This window comes from Alligator mississippiensis, chromosome 14 (assembly GCF_030867095.1).
Source record: "Alligator mississippiensis isolate rAllMis1 chromosome 14, rAllMis1, whole genome shotgun sequence".
In the NCBI taxonomy this organism is placed as follows: domain Eukaryota; kingdom Metazoa; phylum Chordata; order Crocodylia; family Alligatoridae; genus Alligator; species Alligator mississippiensis.
The window spans coordinates 17,015,080-17,032,449 of NC_081837.1; the positions used below are offsets into that span (position 1 = coordinate 17,015,080).

At 46.8% G+C, this 17,370-nt stretch overlaps 1 protein-coding gene across 1 annotated transcript in view; it reads right to left on the minus strand.

Annotated features, from left to right (window-relative positions):
* Positions 1–660: 660 nt before the first annotated feature.
* Positions 661–17,370, minus strand: part of SRRM3 (serine/arginine repetitive matrix 3) — an 80,871-nt gene continuing 64,161 nt past the window's right edge. The window contains exons 11-14 of the mRNA XM_059717104.1: positions 7,418–7,761; positions 6,599–6,826; positions 5,474–5,611; positions 661–1,613 (exon numbers count right to left, since the gene is read on the minus strand). Of these exons, the coding sequence (XP_059573087.1) occupies positions 1,403–1,613; positions 5,474–5,611; positions 6,599–6,826; positions 7,418–7,761 (921 nt within the window). The 3' untranslated portion in view covers positions 661–1,402. The remainder of the gene's footprint in view (positions 1,614–5,473; positions 5,612–6,598; positions 6,827–7,417; positions 7,762–17,370) is intronic.

A 17,370-nucleotide genomic window follows, 5' to 3' on the forward strand; every position in this document is an offset into this window, starting at 1 on the left:
AGGCAAAGTGCTGCTTTTTTTGGGTGCAATGTACAAAGGAGCTGTCACAACTCAGTGTGCCGTGAATGGGTCATCCTCCTGGTGACAGTTTACAATGACAGGTTCTTTACCCTATTGACCAGATCTTGTGCTGGACGTCTGGGATTCCTTGGGTCAAGCCATGAACCTATGAGATAGCAGCATTTACTTGCACAGCTGGGGCCTTCCAAACACATCTGGAAAGACTTGACATCACTAATTGCGTGGAGGACACTGAAATTCATCCATACATCTTTCCTCCCACAGGAGTTATCACAGGCTGGCTGATAGCACGGACACCCCTTGCTGGATGCTTTCATGGTGGAGGACATCTTTGTTCATCTGAGGCTCTGAGTGCACTGGGAGCTGTACGGTGCTGGGAGATGGGGAACACCTCTGCTTTGTGTCTCCTCCCCTAGAGTCGGCCATCTCCAAGTGAATGAAGACAGTCCAGATCAGCCAGTGATTGTGCATGGAAGCAGCAAATCCTCTTCTGTGCCAGCATCCAGTGAGATCTGGTTCTCTTATCCAGATTTCATCAACCCCTCTGACTGAGTGTCCCCTGACACCTCATGCTGATTCCCCCCAACCCCACTTCTTCCCACCCCTGCCCCTCCCCCTCCCCTTAATGAATCCCCCCCATTATATAATTGTGCTCAAAAAAATAAAGGAAATAAAGCACGAATGTCTCTGACAGGCTTGAGCAAAATAAATAGATGCAGCCCAAACCAAACCTTCCGCGCTTCTGCAAGCTCCTTTGTTCAGGAAGGCTCCCTCCCTCTCAGGGATCCAGTCCATGGTCTCTGTTAAGCGCTTTGTTCCCTTGCTCTGCCTGCCCTGATTCTGCCCCTCCCCTCCCCCACCCTGGTGTTTGCTTGTAGAAATGAGAAGACACCCCCCACCCCCACCCCCTTCCAAAATCCAAGTTTTGGAGTCTGCTTCACCCCACCCCAGTAGCTGGTGGGGGTCTTGTCTGCCCAGTTGCCAGGGTCCCCCCTGGGAAGCACATCCTCTTGGCCTGCTGCACCTTCTCATAGATGCCTTCCTGGAGGGCAATGATAGGGGACTGCCACTGTCAGGCAGGAGTCTGGTCCCCCTCCCTCCACACTTGAGGTCCATCTTTTAGCAGCTGCCTTGGTTGCTCCTTGCCCTCCTTCCCAGAAGCCACAGCTCCTGGCTCCCCTGGGTCTCACCATGCCACAGCTGGCTCCCTCTGGGCCAGGATGCAGGGTGGGTGCAGAGGCTGGTGTTGGCTGCAGCCTGTGTGGCCCAGGCCAAAGAGTGGGGCGGGCTGGATGGGAGGAGATGGGACGGAGGGAGGGGGCGTGCAGCTGTGTGTGAGTGGTGGTGATGGTTCCAGTGGGCCGCTCCTGCCCTGGCTGGCTCAGAACCCAGCGCTCTCTGAGCTGCTGTGGCTGTTGTAGCTAGGGCTCCGGCTCTGGCTCCGGGAGCGGCTTGGAGGACTGCGAGTCCGGCTGCGGCTGGTGCTGTAGCTGTCATAGCTCCTACTCCGGCTCCGGCTGTATGAGTAGCTGCTCAGGGAGCTGGAAGAGGAAGGGCTGGGTCTGTAGTAGGGGATTGGACGCTTGCGAGCACTGCAGAGGAAATGAAAAGAGAGTCAGTGTGGGGCAGTGGGTGCTGGGCAGGCTGATTTGGTGCTGGGCTCTGGCTTGAGCACATGGGGAAAAGCTGGGCAGAAGGGAAAGGAGCTCAGGTCAGAACTGCTGAGCCCTGGGCTCACACTGCCACAAGAATGATGGGCAAGTTCTGATTCAAGTCTGGGTCCAAATGTCTCTGGACCATGGTCACGGGGCTGGAACTCTCCTCCCCCCAGGGAGAATTTGGATTTGGACCAGAATGCTGTGGCCTTGATTGCAGAGGCCCTGAATGCAACCTGTGGAGCCCATTCATGGACAGATTCAGGCATTATCCCCATGGCTTGTGCTCAGCTCCAGCCAACCAGCAACCCATGCAGTGCCCAAGCCATCACCCCCAGGGGTTAGTCCTGGATTAGGCAGCAACAACGACAGAGCGTAAGAAGGTTAATGTGGCTTTTGTCTTGTCCAGACACCAAAGAGTTAAAGCTGTGAAAGAGAGAAGTTAGGGATTAGTGGCAGGAGAGGTCTGGGCAGATGCCCTGGGGAGGCTGAGCTGAACATCCAGGAGAGGATGGCATGAATCCATTTTGGTCTGTTCCTGCCAGCCCCAGATGGAAAGAGGGGCATATGGAGGGTCAGTGCATGAAGTCTCTGGCCCCCGGTCAGTATGCCACATACTGCAGGGACAGAGGCAGGCCTAAGGAGGCTCCATGGAGGAAAGAGAGATGTGGGAAGGAGGGAGCAACAGGCAAGCCTAGAACAGAGGATGATGAGAAAGCAAAGGGGTCCTGTTGGACTGGACCTCCCATTCAACAGACCCTGGTTCTCTCCTCTTGCACCCTTCCCAGCCGTGTCCCTGGGTCCCACAAACCTCCACATCTCCCTCATGGATCTCCACCATCTCCTTCATAAATCTCCTATGCACCTCCTGCAGTGTCCCATGGTCCTCCATACCCTACCAGGAATCCCCAGGCAGGTTCAGTCCTGGGCCTCCATGCCATCCCTCTGAACCATTCCTCTCAGTGAGTCCTCCCAAGGCTCCCCTACAGCCCTCCAACACACCCTTCCTCATCCTGCCACTCCAGGAGCCTCTGCATACTCTCTGTAGGTCTCCCATGTCCTCCAGTGTGGGCAACCCCACCCCAGCTCAGCTCACAGTCTTCTGCACACTCCTCTGTACAGCCCTCTTGGCATTCTGCCCCATTCAACATATCTTTCTACCCTGGGCCCTGCACTAGACTTGGGGCTTGCCACATGGGGCACTTAGTATAGGTTAAATTTGTGCAGTATTAAAGTTACGCCTTGTTATGGGCAGCTGCACAGTAATGTGTATTATGATCTAACATGCACAGCTCACTGATTGTCAGTCCCAGCCCCAGCAGCAGAGCCTCCTTGGTGAGGACAAAAAGCAGGATCAGGCCCCTGCTGGGCTGCGGTGCCATGATCCCATTGGGGCATGCTGGTTGTAAAGCAGTGGGGGGCTGTGAGAATCAGCCCCTCTGCTTGCTACTGTCACTTACAACTTGAATGGACGCCTGGGGGACCAGTCCGGTCCGACGACATCTGAATGCATGTCACTTAACATGATCTGGAGTTACTCTTCTCGCAGTCTTAACTTTGCCATAAAGCGATCACGCTTAGCACATGTTTTACTACTTGAACATGGGGAAACTCATGTTAAGTGCAGTTAACACATCCTTAGTGTAATGGATGACATGGCCCTTGGAGTGCGGCTTCAGACTGGGGGTGGGTGGGAGAGAACCAGGACACTGTCCATTCAGTTCCCTGCAGCTTGGTAAATCCCAGGACACCTCAGAAAGGCAGTTTCTCCCTTTGGGGCAGTGAATTAGAATGGATGTGGCAATAGAGCAGATGCGACCAAAACCCGTGCTGACCTCTTATAGCCACCAGCTGCCTCAAAGAGACCCTTCCTCCCCACCCTGCTCTTTTGGGACCCTTGCAAGCCTCAGTGAGTGGGGTTAGTGGGACGGACGGAGACAGACAAACGGCACAGACACAGCTTAGCCTGGAAGGCCTCACGCAGTGCATTCAAGGAGACACAGTGGGGTCCTGGCGAGGGGGGGGTTACCAGAGTAACCAGGCCTGCAGCGATGCTCTCTGAGAGGAACCCTGAGACAGAATGGAAAAGGAGAGTTGCATCGGTATCGGCATCAGAGGGGACAGAAAATGGTTGGGCAAAGGCCCCTGGCATCCCAGGGCCCAGCAATGCCCTGAATCATTACTCTTGCAGGCATCACATACATGGCCCCCCCTTACTGCACGTTTTGAAGGCCTTTAACTTCCCCACCCCTTTGCGAGCCCTGTGTTTACAGATGGGAACTGAGGCACAGAGGGGTCAGGCAGAGCAGGCATTGACCCAACGTCTCCTCTCCTTGCCTGCACGAATACTGGACCAGCCTCCGTCTCTGTACTTTGGCCCAAAGCTGGACGTCTCCCTCCATTCGCTGCCATGTGGCATTGCCAGCCCAACCATTCAGGAATCATGACTCAGGTCTTATAAAAATCACAAGAGTGGTTTAAACAACACACAGTTTTTACAGCTAATAAATGCTGAGATTCGTTGCTTTGACTTTTTAGTGTTCATCTGTCCGGGATCCCATTTTCAAGCTTTTTCCCATTATTTTTTTTATTAAGCAATGAAAGCTGAAATTCTCATGTAATCACAGGACTCCAGGAGCAGGGGCTTAAGGAAAGGAAGTGTTACAAGACTGGTGTTGCCATTTTGAAAACTGGCAGTATGACATTGGAGCTGGCATTGCTACTGCTGTGGGTCCAACACATTCCTGTCTGGGCTGGCTCTGTTGATCCCCTCACTGTCTTTCCCTTAAAACAGGGAGACCCCCAAACATCCCTCAGGTTCTAGAAATATTGTTCTGGCTGAGGCTGAAGCCTGAGTCTAAGTTGCCTAGTGTTTACATCAGTGACTATGATGAGAGAACGAGCTGGTGCCCATTGCTGTCAGTCCGGGAAAGGGAAGCCAGGGTCAATGCCCTGCCCGCATGCCCCCCAGTGGCTGATGCTGATACAGCATCCAGAGCTCAAGGACAAAAGGGATCTGGGACGTTGAAGCATCCAAGGTCCCGGAGGAACAAGACACGTCTTTTATCCTGAGCTGCATCAACCCATAGATTCTCACAGCCAGGCTTCACTGGTTCTGTAGCAACCCAGAATAAGGAATCAGCCCCCTTCGGTAGCTTTCCACCATGGGAAAAAATAAACATAGATCTGCCTGGCAGCCTCGAGAGACAATGGTTTAAGTACACCTGTGAAGGAAAAGGTCACATGAACCCTGTAAGGTGCAGTATCAATAGGGCACATCATTTACTTCATACTTGTAACATGCATTATGCATACAGGCATCACAGTACTGGTAAGGCAAGTTATAACTCCATGACCATAGTTTTCAATGGTGTCCACATGCCACAGGGTTACCACATTGCTTCCATCTTAGTGTAACTGTATTTCACTTGTCTTGTCACCCTAAACCTGCAAATACTTTCTGATCAGCCTAAAGGGGCTTCGTGGGCATTGACTGTGTGCACCAGGTTTGCATATGGAGAGCAGAGGGAGAAACACAGCTGGCTTTTTCTCCCCTTTGACACAGAATTACACCTCAAATAATTGCATATTTCCTTTTACAGATTGGAAGAACTGAACTAGTAATACTGTTAGCAGTCTGCCTATCTGTCTGGCTATCTATCTGTCTGTCTATCAACATCTGGCTTTGCAGAGAAGCAAAGAGGGCTTTGGAGAAGAACTCTGAGGGGCCTGCAAGTTGTCAGTAAGTGACTAAAACTTGTGAGCCTAGGGCTGAAGCCCTGCACTCTGATATCTACCTTGTAATTCTTCTGGGCTCCATGAAGCTGGGGGAGTCACGTCTCCTCTTCCTGATGGGGGAATAACTTCTGGAGCGGCGCCGGGGCCGGGTGGGATCAGTATCACTGTGGCGTATTCGGGGCTCACTGTCTTTCTCTCTGAATCAAAATCACATATATGTTAGTTGTACCTACTTGTGTGTTGGCACACATGCATGTCTGCTAGATGTCTGGACATGTATCCTGTGCACAAATTTGAGGCCATGGGCATGATTCTGGCTGTAAGTCCACACGTACACGTGTGCATGTGGTGACAGGTAGGTAAGTCACTTGTGAAAGCTGAACTTGGAATGTCCCAGCTAAAAGCACACATAGATACCATTGAGGTAGGGGAACAGCTCCAGTAGCCCAGAGGCAGCAGTAGGCTTGTAAAACCCTCTGAGAGGACCCATACATGGTACTGGCATCCATGTGAGACAAAATAGAGATGGAAAAGACCTACTAGTTCCCACCATGGCTCGTACACGTGTACATCAGTACCTGTAGATCGGACATCAGTTGCCATCAACTAGGATGAGGGTAGCCTGCTCTGTGTGGGGCCATCCCTGATGACTGCTCAGAAATCCCCAGATAGTGCAGAACATGGGGCTCCCACTGTGGTCAGCCCCATCTGCTCCAGAGGCTGCCTTGGGACTGCTTGAGTCACCTGCCTTTCTCCAGTCCCTGAGGCCAGTCAGGACAGTGAAGCTGACAACTCCTAGATTAGCATGTGTAGAGAATGGAAGGGATATTTGTAAGGAAGAGCCCCTGATGTTGGCCCTGGTTCCCCCCACCTTGGTCAGACTAATTTGATCTGGTCATGTTACAAGATGCATTTATTTACTCAGGCTTCTTCTGATGGAAAAGCTTGGTGCATAGGGGCTATATCTGAGCTAATCCAAATGCTGGTGCCCATGGCAAGGACACCATGTATGCTGAATACACATCTATGGTTTACTGAAGCCCTTGTGTGTGTTGACATAGTAGTGTCCCATGTACCCATGTGGCGTGCTGACATTGTGTATAACAGTGGCCACATGTCTCGGTACAAATGTCCCCCCACCCATACAATCCTGTCTCAGGGGACACATGTTGCAGGTACGCTACCTGCTTGCAGTTTTTTTCTGTGAAGGAGACCGAGTCCTGCTCCGTGCTGCTCTCTTCTCCCGGGATCTGGACCGGGATTTGGACAAGGACCCGCTGGAGCTCCAGGAACTGCTCCGGTGGCCCGTGCTCCGGGACACGCTCTTCTTTCTCTCTGAGTTGTGCCTGGAATGCTTGATAGGTGACTCTGAGCTGCTGTTTGGCCTGCCACGATGGTGTCTCTCCTTCACCCTGGAAGACCAATCAATCAAACCGCCAATCACAATGTTATCACAGCACACCACAGCATGGCATAAAGATTAACTCTCTGAAAACCAGAATTCTCCTCCAGCAATTGCTAACACTGTATTTCCAAGGCAGTGGGCAACCATCATCCCACCTCCAACCACATTTCTTGAGTGTGGGCATCCAGGAACATCAAGAACCCGGGCCATAAATGTTCAGCACCCTTACACTGTACTTAATGAAAGGATTAAAGATCCTTTTACTCTGTACGAGAATGGCTAAGTCTGCTTCCAAGGCATACACCATGTATATCTAACCTGCAAATCTCACTACCACAAGATAAATCTGAGGCCAAGTTTAAGTAGAATTTAAAGAAGTCTTAGACATTTAGGTGACTAATAGAGCCTTTGACAGTTACATTAGATGGAATAAGGACCTGTGGATGGGAACTGCTCCAGGGAACAAGCCTACTATTCAGTTCTTGGGGTCAGAAACAGATTATTTCCTCTCTAGCCACTAGAGGAGCTCTGCCCTTTGCTCTGCAGCCTCTGGTGCTGCCAAGGTGGGGACCCTGGAGTGCCTGGCACCAGCTCTTACTTTTTTGCATGAGCCCCATGGTTCTTCTCCACCCCTGGCATCACGTGGTAGGGATGGGAGCAGGCTGATCCCTCCGAATCACTACTGTAGCCTGTGTTACTGAGTGATCGGGGTGACTCCTTCTGGGCTGAGGGCTTGGCCTTGCTCCGGCCCTTGTGTTTGTGCATTGAGGTGGAGCGGGAGCGCCGGCGGTGAGAATGCTTGTCCACTCCAGAGCATCGGCCTCCTTTCTCTGGTGACGTTGACCTGGGGCTCCTAGCGCCATGTCTGCTACTCTTGGAGCGGGGCGACAGCAACTCAGTCTTGACATGAGCCCTTGAAGAAGGGGATGCGGAGTCCAGCCTCTGACAGGAAGAAAGAAAAAGGGGGATGGGGAGGGAAAGAAGAGAAGAAAGAAAGGGGGAGAAGTCTTTAAAGGGAAACCCCAAGCCAGAGATGCAATTCACAACGTCAACGCACATTGCATAAGGCAGGCTACACAGACTCTACTCTGAATCTTCCTCTCCTGCTCAGCCTTTTGACCTCAATGCAGCTCATGCAAATCTCCGCATGCAAAACGCAAAGGAAATCCAGAAACAAAGTCATAAGGAGGGAAGGGAGAGTTCGAACGAAAACGCATCTGGAACAGAGGGAATGAACTAAATAAATAAAGGAAATCAAACTGGTGTAAAAATCCAAACAAACTAAGAAAACCAAGGAGGGTAGCAAGAAGGGGAAAATAAATTGGACATAACAGGAAAGAGTTAACTGAAATGAACCAGGAAGTCAGAGGAGACGGGTCTGAGTGGGGTAGGAATGGAGTGGAGGTTCTTCCATGTATATGCATATATATGTATAGAGGCATGTTAATATATACATATATACATCTGGATTTGGGTTGGAAACAAAACAGGGAGTGAGGAAGACAGCACAGAGATATGGCGAGGGGCAGGGTAGAGGTGGGGAAGTCACAGAAGGGACAGGGGAAACAAAGTATAAAAACAAAAAGGAGGAAGAAAAAACATTTAAAAAAAAAGAAAACTCCACAAATGTCATCGTTACTGAAATAAACGAATGTTTCTGAACTCTTCCTGGGATACTGTTTTTTTTATCTGTGACCCTGCAGGGCACTGCTGAGCTCACATCAGCGCTCTACAATGACTCTTGCTTTCTGTTTCTTTTTTTTTTTTTCCGTTAAATTCTGTTTTTTTTAAGTCCCTCTTGGTTAACATCCACTTACCAAAAAAGTGGCATTTCCTCCTTTAGTAGGTAAGGTATGAAGAGAAGGGAAAAGCGGGGCAATATAAGTGCATCATTAGATTCACAAAAATGCAAGAGAGAAAGAGAGAGAGAAAGAGAGAGATAGATAGATAGAGAGAGAGAGAGAAAGAGAGAAAGAGAGAGAAAAGAGAAATAAAACGAAACAACTCACTTCTCCTAGGCCTCGGAAACATCAATCATATGAGAAACCAACTCTAGGTAGAATTGCATATGCATCAGCTCTGCATTATTGGGAAAACACTTTCAGGGGGTGAGCATTTTTTTTGGATGACTTTTCTTTAAAAAAAAAAATTAAACCCAATGTCATTAGCACCTGCACAAATCCCCTGATGCCCAACTATCTGGGTATTAATAGCGGCCTGGCAGGTAGAGCAAAGGCCCATGAGGAATTCCCAGGAACAATTTTTATAGGCTGTTTTCATGTAAAGCAATGAAATATCCTGGTGTGGTTTGGTGCAGGACTGGGGGACAGTGCTACCAGCAAGGCATTTTTTTTTCTTCCAATGGAGTATATACAAAGGCCCAGATAGCACCAGAGAGGCCTGTGAGAAAGCAACACAATTGTACATTGACTCTACTATGACATGGTGTGAATCTGCAGGTTGGCTTGGATCCCATGTTGCATGGAGTTGATGTTGCCTGATATGAAATATACACATATTTGCACACAAAGCACTAACTTTGGAGGCCTCTTGGTACAACAGAAGGGTTAACAGGAATGGAGGCTGTGGGGAACCGTTTTTTCACTGAGCCTAGACCAATCTAAGGGAGAGATAGGGCCATGGATGTTGTTTGGAAAGGCTGGAGGGGCCTTTCTGTTTCACTTCAACTGTTCTCTACAGCAGGGTAAAGACCAACCCTGAAAACAACAACCTGCTTCTCAGTGATAACTGATAGCTCAGCCAGGCTGAGGGCAGCATGGTCAGCCCACTGTATCCCTTTAAATAAAAACCAAGCAATACATGGTACCTGTGTTTCTCATGTGAAGCTATGCTGTTCTTGGAATCCTTCCCCAACCAGATCCCTTGCCTATGGGGACCTTGTAACACTGGGTGAACATGACTGACGTCATATCCCCAAAACCCCTTTGGTGGGGAAACCAAGGCACAGAGCAGTCAAGTGTCTCAGTCACAATGAGCTGCTAGATGAATGGGGATGTGAAAACAAGAATGCCCTGCTCCTGCCTTAATGGTCAGGCTTTTTCCCTCATGCTCATGCTACCTACTGGGAGAAGGCTGACTTCTGGGTTTCCAGTTTACTCTCCAGCTATCTGTATAATGCAAACTTAGCAATGGGTCTTTTCTTATCATCAGCTGTGAAGAACAGGAAACTGCTATGGAGATCAGGTAGGTGGATCTTGGTTAAATCCCCCAAACATCTGCTTTACTAGGATGTGTCTTGAAATCATGCTGGTATTGCTTCAAGGTATTCTGGGAGCCAGAGCATAGCATAGGCCCAATCCAGTGTCCACTGATGTCAAAAAAAGATTCCTATTGACATCAATGAACTTTTAACTTCAGGCCCTATGAGAATGAAAGTCTCCAGAAACCCTGCAAGCTATTATAAGCTAGGTGCTATGGGGGTACATGGATATGACTTGGGTGTACTAAGCTGGGTACTATAAAGGGTTCTAAGTCCATGCTTCCCTCAGCCCCACTCTTCCCTCCCTGTTTTAACAGTGCCACCTGCAAACACCCATTGATGCAATTGGTTTCTTTACGCCTCTGGCTTTCATTCTTACCAATGTGGCTTTGCATACTTCCATGCAGTTCAGAGCAGTGCTTACCCTGAGCTTTGCTGGGCAGGAGAAGCGCTAACAAGAATAAAAGTATAAGTCCATCACACCTATGTGTCTTCATCTTATCTGCAGAGCTCCCTGCCAGTCTAGTCTACCCTGCAATATACTTCTTGCTGTTCCAGCCCTAGAATCCCAATCTGTCTGTGCAGACAGTCAATAGACAGTTAGCTTTGTTAATCTGAAGTCAGGTAGGTGGGGGAGGGTGGTACCTTAGAGACTAACCAGCTGAGAGGGAGTGGTTTTCATAGGCAACAACCTTCTTCATCAGATGCCAGCAATGGACCATTCTTAGCCTGATGAAGTAGGTTGTTGCCTATGAAAGGTCATGCCACTCTGAATCAGTTAGTCTCCATGGTGCTGCCCTGACCTGCCTTCTGCCTGTCCTGGATGGAGGAATACCAACAGCTGACCTTTCAGTTCGGTCATTTACAAAACAATAAATCTAAAAAACTAATTTGGGTTTCACCTGAACCAATACTTAAAAAAAAAATTTCAGTGAACCAAAACGTTAAGAAACTTTTATGGATCAAACAGGGCATTTATTTTTTGCTCCAGTGTTTTTTAAAGGTTAGTAGAGGGTTTTTTTTTTTAAGTAGAAGTGAAGGAAAATCTATAATCAAAAGCCATTTTGGATTGAAAAACTGAAATGCTTTGACTTTTCCATTTTGTTGTTGATGTTTTTCTGATTTAGCAAAACCAAGATGGATTGCTAAAGATTTTCATGTCACCAAACTTCTACCAAAATTAACCACCCCTGAAAGCCAAACAAAAAAAGGCCAAAAATATCACTCAGCTCTGTGCTTGATCAATATTTTATCTTCCTGCTATTCCAGCCCTAGAATCCCACACAGTTTTGACGATACGCCTCAGTCTTGATAACAGCATGTCATATTAGAGAAATCCTGACTTTTATTTCCAAGCATAGATCACCATTTGGCTTGATCAGGGTAATCTTGGTCTGAAGGATAGAGATTGCACTCGGAGAGATGAGTCCATTGCCACTTGTGGCAGTCGCTGTAGCTAGAACCCTAGATGGAAAAAGCTGGTACCATCAACTGAAGCAGTGCTGAAGGTTTTCTCCAGCTTTTCCAATGGTGAATATGGCTGTCAGGAAAGGGGCCTGATTGCCAGCTCTATAGGCTGATTCCTCCATTTACCCACAGGGTAGATGCAGGCAAGGAATTGACAGCCCAAGGCTTCCCTACACATCATAGCACCTTGCAACCAGTCTGGACTTCTGAATAATGTTGAAAAAAAAGCTTTCTCAAATGTACTGGGTGTTTTTTCTTGTCTTTCTCTCTCAGGTCTGAGATTACCAACCCTTCCATGAGTCTCATCTGCTCCCAAACCCTTCCATTCCCAGCATAGTCCATTGCTCCAGGATCAGCTCTCCGAAGCCTGGCATCTGTGGGTAGTAGCAAGAGAATAAGAGAGATGAGAACCTCTGGGGACTGTCCATTTCAAACACCTTGAACAATGGTAGGAGTCTGGGTAAGCTAAGAGTGAAACCTAGCCTTGGGCAGAGCAGACCTAAGACCTGCAGTCTTGCTATGAGAAGGTGGGAAGCTAGCCCTGTCCATGGAGACAAATTTCCAGAACTGTGAGGAACATACTTGCATTTGACCACTGCCCTAGGACATCCTCCTGCTCAGATTCTCCCATGCAGGGATCCTCCATGCCACGTGCTAAGATTTATCCTCTTCCACCCTCAACTTATTTGCATCACAGCACAAGGATTCTTGTCCTTGTGCCATCCCAAATGAGGGTCTCCAGCTCATGTCCAAGGATTTCCTTCTGCGCTGCAGCTCAGAGATTCTCCATTCTCCTTCGGATACTGCAGGCTCCAGACTCCCTTTCTTGGGGTCCCTGCTTTTTATCCTACAACCTGGGGGTTCTCTAAATGGGGAATTTACTTGTCATCTCAAGCCTCTGCTCATAGTGAACTAAGAATGAATATCAGTGCCACCTAAGGGATTGGTGCTGATGCCCATTGCATTTACCAGGGCTGCACTGGGAAGTGGCTGTTATCCTCTCTCTACTTCCAAGTCATTTGATCCAGCCTGTTTCAGGTAGATGAAATTGCATGTAAAGCAGACAGCACTGGGCTCTACTTCATATCCACATCACAACTGCCACCACCAGTCCAGGGTAGGAGATGCAATTAGATGTGTAAATATATCAAAGGAATAGAATTATTCCCACAGAGAAGTCTCCAATCCAGTTACCAAAGGCCACATCCAAAATAAAACCAATTTAGGCTCCTAAAGTGCTGCATACTGGTGGAATTTGAGAACCCTAATCTGAGTGCATGATTCCCAGACCACTCATGTGTCTGACACTGGACAGCACATGGTCAAAGCTAATGCCTTGGCTTGCAGAACTTATCATGCAGGGGGAGATTCACCTGTGTGCAGAGAGGACCATGATGAAACCAGAACATCACTTTAGTCCAGTGCAAGCTCTGCCAAATGCACAGGGGATATTTCACCTTTTGACTGAGAAGTAATGAGCCTGTAGCTCTCTTGGCTCACTTCATCACTCTGGCATTTCTTGACAAAGTGGGCAGTGCCCTGGGAAAAACCCTGTGTCATTGGGCTTAGGGGTAAGGTGGCATCAGGATGTGCCTCCTTTCAAATACCCTAGTGCAAACCAGATGTACATCCACAGAAGTCCATAATAGAGTGATACTGGCATGAGTGACAGTCAAGCCTTCAGCATCATAATAGGGTATGTCTACAGTGGCTCTGTGCTGCTCTTGAGGTTCCTGCTGAAAAGCAAGTCCTGACCACTTTCTGCCCTGTGCATCCCAAGCCTGGAAATACTGCTCTCTGCCAGAGATAGAGTCCAAAAGCAGCAGAAGCGGGCACTCATGGACTATTTTCACTAGCACATGGCTGAGTTTGGAGTATGCAAAGTGGTAGGGGCTTATTTTTCAATTGTGTTCTCAAGAACAGCATGGAGGCAGTAGAGACCTACTGTTGGGCTATTCTAAGGTTGAACCTAGGACCTAGTTTTTAAGGTTGTTTTAGCAGTAACAATGGGGAAAAACTTCACAGATAACAGCAACAATACGTAAAACCATTCAAAATGCAGTAACAGCCCAGCTCTGTGAACAATTAACTGCTGGACACAGTGTTCAACAATAGAAGGACTCTCACTAGAGAACTATACCTTTTGGCTGTTTTTTCTGACTTTTCCCCCCTGGATTACCTTTTTACCTTTCCACTGTAAACTGAATCATTTGGAGGGGAAAAAATTGTAGACTTCATCCTTAAAGATATTTTTCATATTCACCTTTAAAGCTGACTGTTCCAAATTTGGAATTCCACATGCTATAGATTTGCATGACTAAAAGGGGAATTTCATTAAGTTCTGCAGAAAATCCAGAATTGGAAGGGCCCTGTCCAAATCGGAGTGGTAAACTACAATGTAAGCCAGAGCAACACTTTTCCCACCAGCTGAAGGTTAGGCCCAACTCCCACTGAACTCCACAGGAATCTTTCTACTGACTTTAACTAGATTTGGCCTAAGCCTGATTCACATTGTTTCTGAGGTATGGATTATAAGGATAACCGTAGGAATCTTTAAGATTAGAAAGGGGATTTTACCCCCTTCTCCAACCTCTGTGTACTACTACAATGGCCTGTGAAGAGTAGGGAGCTAATTCCCAAGTGCAAATTCCCATTGTCTTGGCTCACCATATACTGCCACAGACTGCCTTCCCCAAGCCCCAGCATGGAAAGCATATTAGGGGAAGAGCCTGTTTTGGGAAGGGCAGGGCTGCACCATAATATTCACTACTCTGACCTTTCTGGCTTGTAGCCCTGGCTATGGGAAGCCCCAGGAGAAGCAGGAACCTGGTCCAAAATCTTCACTTGAATGTTGTCTAGGGCTTTACAGCTGAATTGCCATGGAGGCACTAGTGGTATTCAAAGCAACTATTACTAATTGAGCTAATAGTGGGTTATACTGAAAGACTTAGAAACAAAGTGGTGCTTTCTAAGAGGGAAAGGATTCATCTTTCTTGCAAATAAATGTGTAATTATTCAGGCTGGGAGCTAGAATCTAGAAGAAGTTCATGGAAAGACTCATTGGTTCAGACTTACAGAGCTAGAATTTCTCCTCTTAACCATATACCAGTTTGCTTTGAAAGTGCATAAGCAAGGCAGGGCTCCATTTACAAGATGTTATGTGAACTCAGTCTCCCAGGTGAGTCATGCAATAACCACCAAACCAGGCTACCCATTACATGCAGTGGCAACAATGTGCAGTAACTACTGTTTACTAATTGCCCCACAGCTTAGCTCCTTCAGCCTTTTAGCTTGCTCTGTCCTGTTGCTGTACATGGCCTTAGTGAGTTGCTAAGACCAACTCGCATGGTCTTAGCGAGTTGCTTTCTCAAGCTCAGGCCAGTTCTTAGACAGTTAAAACACCTGCATTACTTTTATATTTCTTTTTCTTCACCCTTTGCAGAGGAAACAAGAGAAACTGCAAGGCTTGTTTGTTCAGCCTAAACCTGCTTTCAAGACATCTCTTGCCATCTTGATCCTTTCTATCTACAGCACCAGAAAGGGGGGAAATGTCCTAAAATGCTTTGTAAGGCCCAAAAGCAAAATTGACTCATACTACAACATTCAATAAAGATAAAGGTCACGTGCGACGATGAGGTTTATTTGTTGGATTATTATTATCTGCAGAAGGGCTGTAATACATAAACTTGACCTTTCAAAGACTAACTATCTATGACTGGTGGTAACAGAACTAGCTGAGGCCATGCTACTGATATAAGGGAATCTACTTATGGTGGTAAATATGGTGGTTGAGTTAATTTCCATTCAATGAGTCATTACCGAGGCTAAGCATGCATTCAGCACCTTGTAAGTTTTGTTTTAAGGCCTTGGGCTGGTGTGATGCACAGGGTGAATTTCACCCTTGTGCTAAGTTGGCATGGCCAAGAACCTAACAGAAGGCTTATGAATCCATCTCCAGGCACCTGAAGGAGAATGGATGCTTCACACTATGGACAATCAGTCATGTTCCTCAGTAAAAACTTTGGGATCTCACGTGAGGCTCTTGTCTTTGAAAATCACATCCTTCAAGGTTTTCAGGCTCAGACCCATAATATAAAATACTCTCTGGCCCCAATTCAGCAAAGTGCTCCAGCACATGTATTAAGCTGAATGGAATTTAAGCAGTTGCTTAAAATTAAGCAGGTGCTTGAAGTGATTTTTCAAGAAGGCTGTTTGCTGACTCTGGACCAAGTCCTACCAAATCTGCTTCTCAGCCTGAGTCAGACATCACAAAAGGCTGATTGAAAAGTTGATAAAAGGAAGAACATCTCTTTTTTGCCTTTTCCCCCCCTTAATGGAATGACCTTTCTTCTCCCTTCCTAAACTTCTAACAAAGCAAGAGATAACCAGACTGGAATAATCATTAGAATCACAGGTCTTTTGCATTATTTTGGATTGTGTTCTTTTATCTCTGATTGTTGTTAATTTTGTCTGTTTTTTGAACCAGCCCCTAAAAAACCACAGAGGAAATCAAATTGACTAGACATAATTGTACCATTTATGGAAACAAACACAAAGTCGGAGGGCTAAAACACACAGAAATGCATTCTAACAACGGAATGAAGAAACTGAACATAAAAAGGAAGAAAGAAAAAATACATGAACAAAAAAGAAAAAAGTAAAAGAAGTGCATGGCTTTGTAGCTAATTGGGAAAATAATACAAGTAAAAAAATCATATAGAGCCACCAAAAAGAGACAAAATGAAAGAGAGAGACTGAGAGACAGAGAGAAAGAAAGAAAGAAGGAAAGAAAGAGAAAATAACATTAAATCAAGCTACGGTGCTTTTCAACAGGCTCATCTGCAGAAGTGAACGTGCAGAGGCGGACAAAATACCTACCTTCTGATTTGTCAGTGACAGGAATGCAATAATAAAAAAGAAAACAATAATCTCCACATTTGGAGTGCAGAATGGGAAAAAGACAATGACTCTTTAGTAATGTGATTTAGACCCCTTTGCTAATAAAGTTTTCTTTGCTTTGATTTTTTTATTTTTGGTTTTGTTTGCACTGATTTGTTTTTTATTGAAAGTTTTGGTTGGTGGTCAAACGAGGCAGCCATATTAGGTTTTTTTTTTATAATTGTTTAACCAGTCTTCTAAATAGCAGTGCTTCTTGTCTGTTTTCAAATTCTCTGTGTAACATTACAAAGTCCCAAAAAGCATGCAAGTAAAGCAACGGATGAAGGCAGAACATGTCAAGGTTTATTGGGTTATTTTGGCACTGGGTTTGGCTAGGAGTGGCCCACAGAAAAAAAAGAGAAATACTGTAGAGTGTGTGTGGGAGGGGGAGGGAGAGAGGAAGAGAGAGAAAGAGAGAAAGAGAGAGGGGGAGAGAGAGAGAGAGAGAAAGAGCAGTAAAGGAAGCCAACCGGAGTGAAAGGATGGGATGAAAATCTGAAATTCCATTTAAAAGGGAAGTCAACTCCACCTGAACATTGAAAACAGATTTGTTTGTCCCAGATTGGCCCATGTCCCTCCAAGTATACTTTTTAGGCTAGAATTTGGAGAAGGCAGTCCAAGGAAAGCACTCAAGAAAACCCATCTGATTCAAAGACTATGCTCCTTGGTGTGCCCATTGCTGCATGGCAGCTCACATGAGTCACTTTCTGCATAGCCCTTAGATCCCAGTCCACCAAAGCACTTAATTATGTGCTTAATTTAAGTCCATCCTGATTTGGGAATTGACAGTGTGGCTTCTGTCCTAAGAACTGTGGTCCTGTATTTGGTAAAGGTTAGAAACCAAAAAGATTCTAGTATTTAGTACCAGCTCTTATTTGTGCTGTAGTAGCACCTAGGAGCCCTAGTCAGAGACCAAACCCACACTG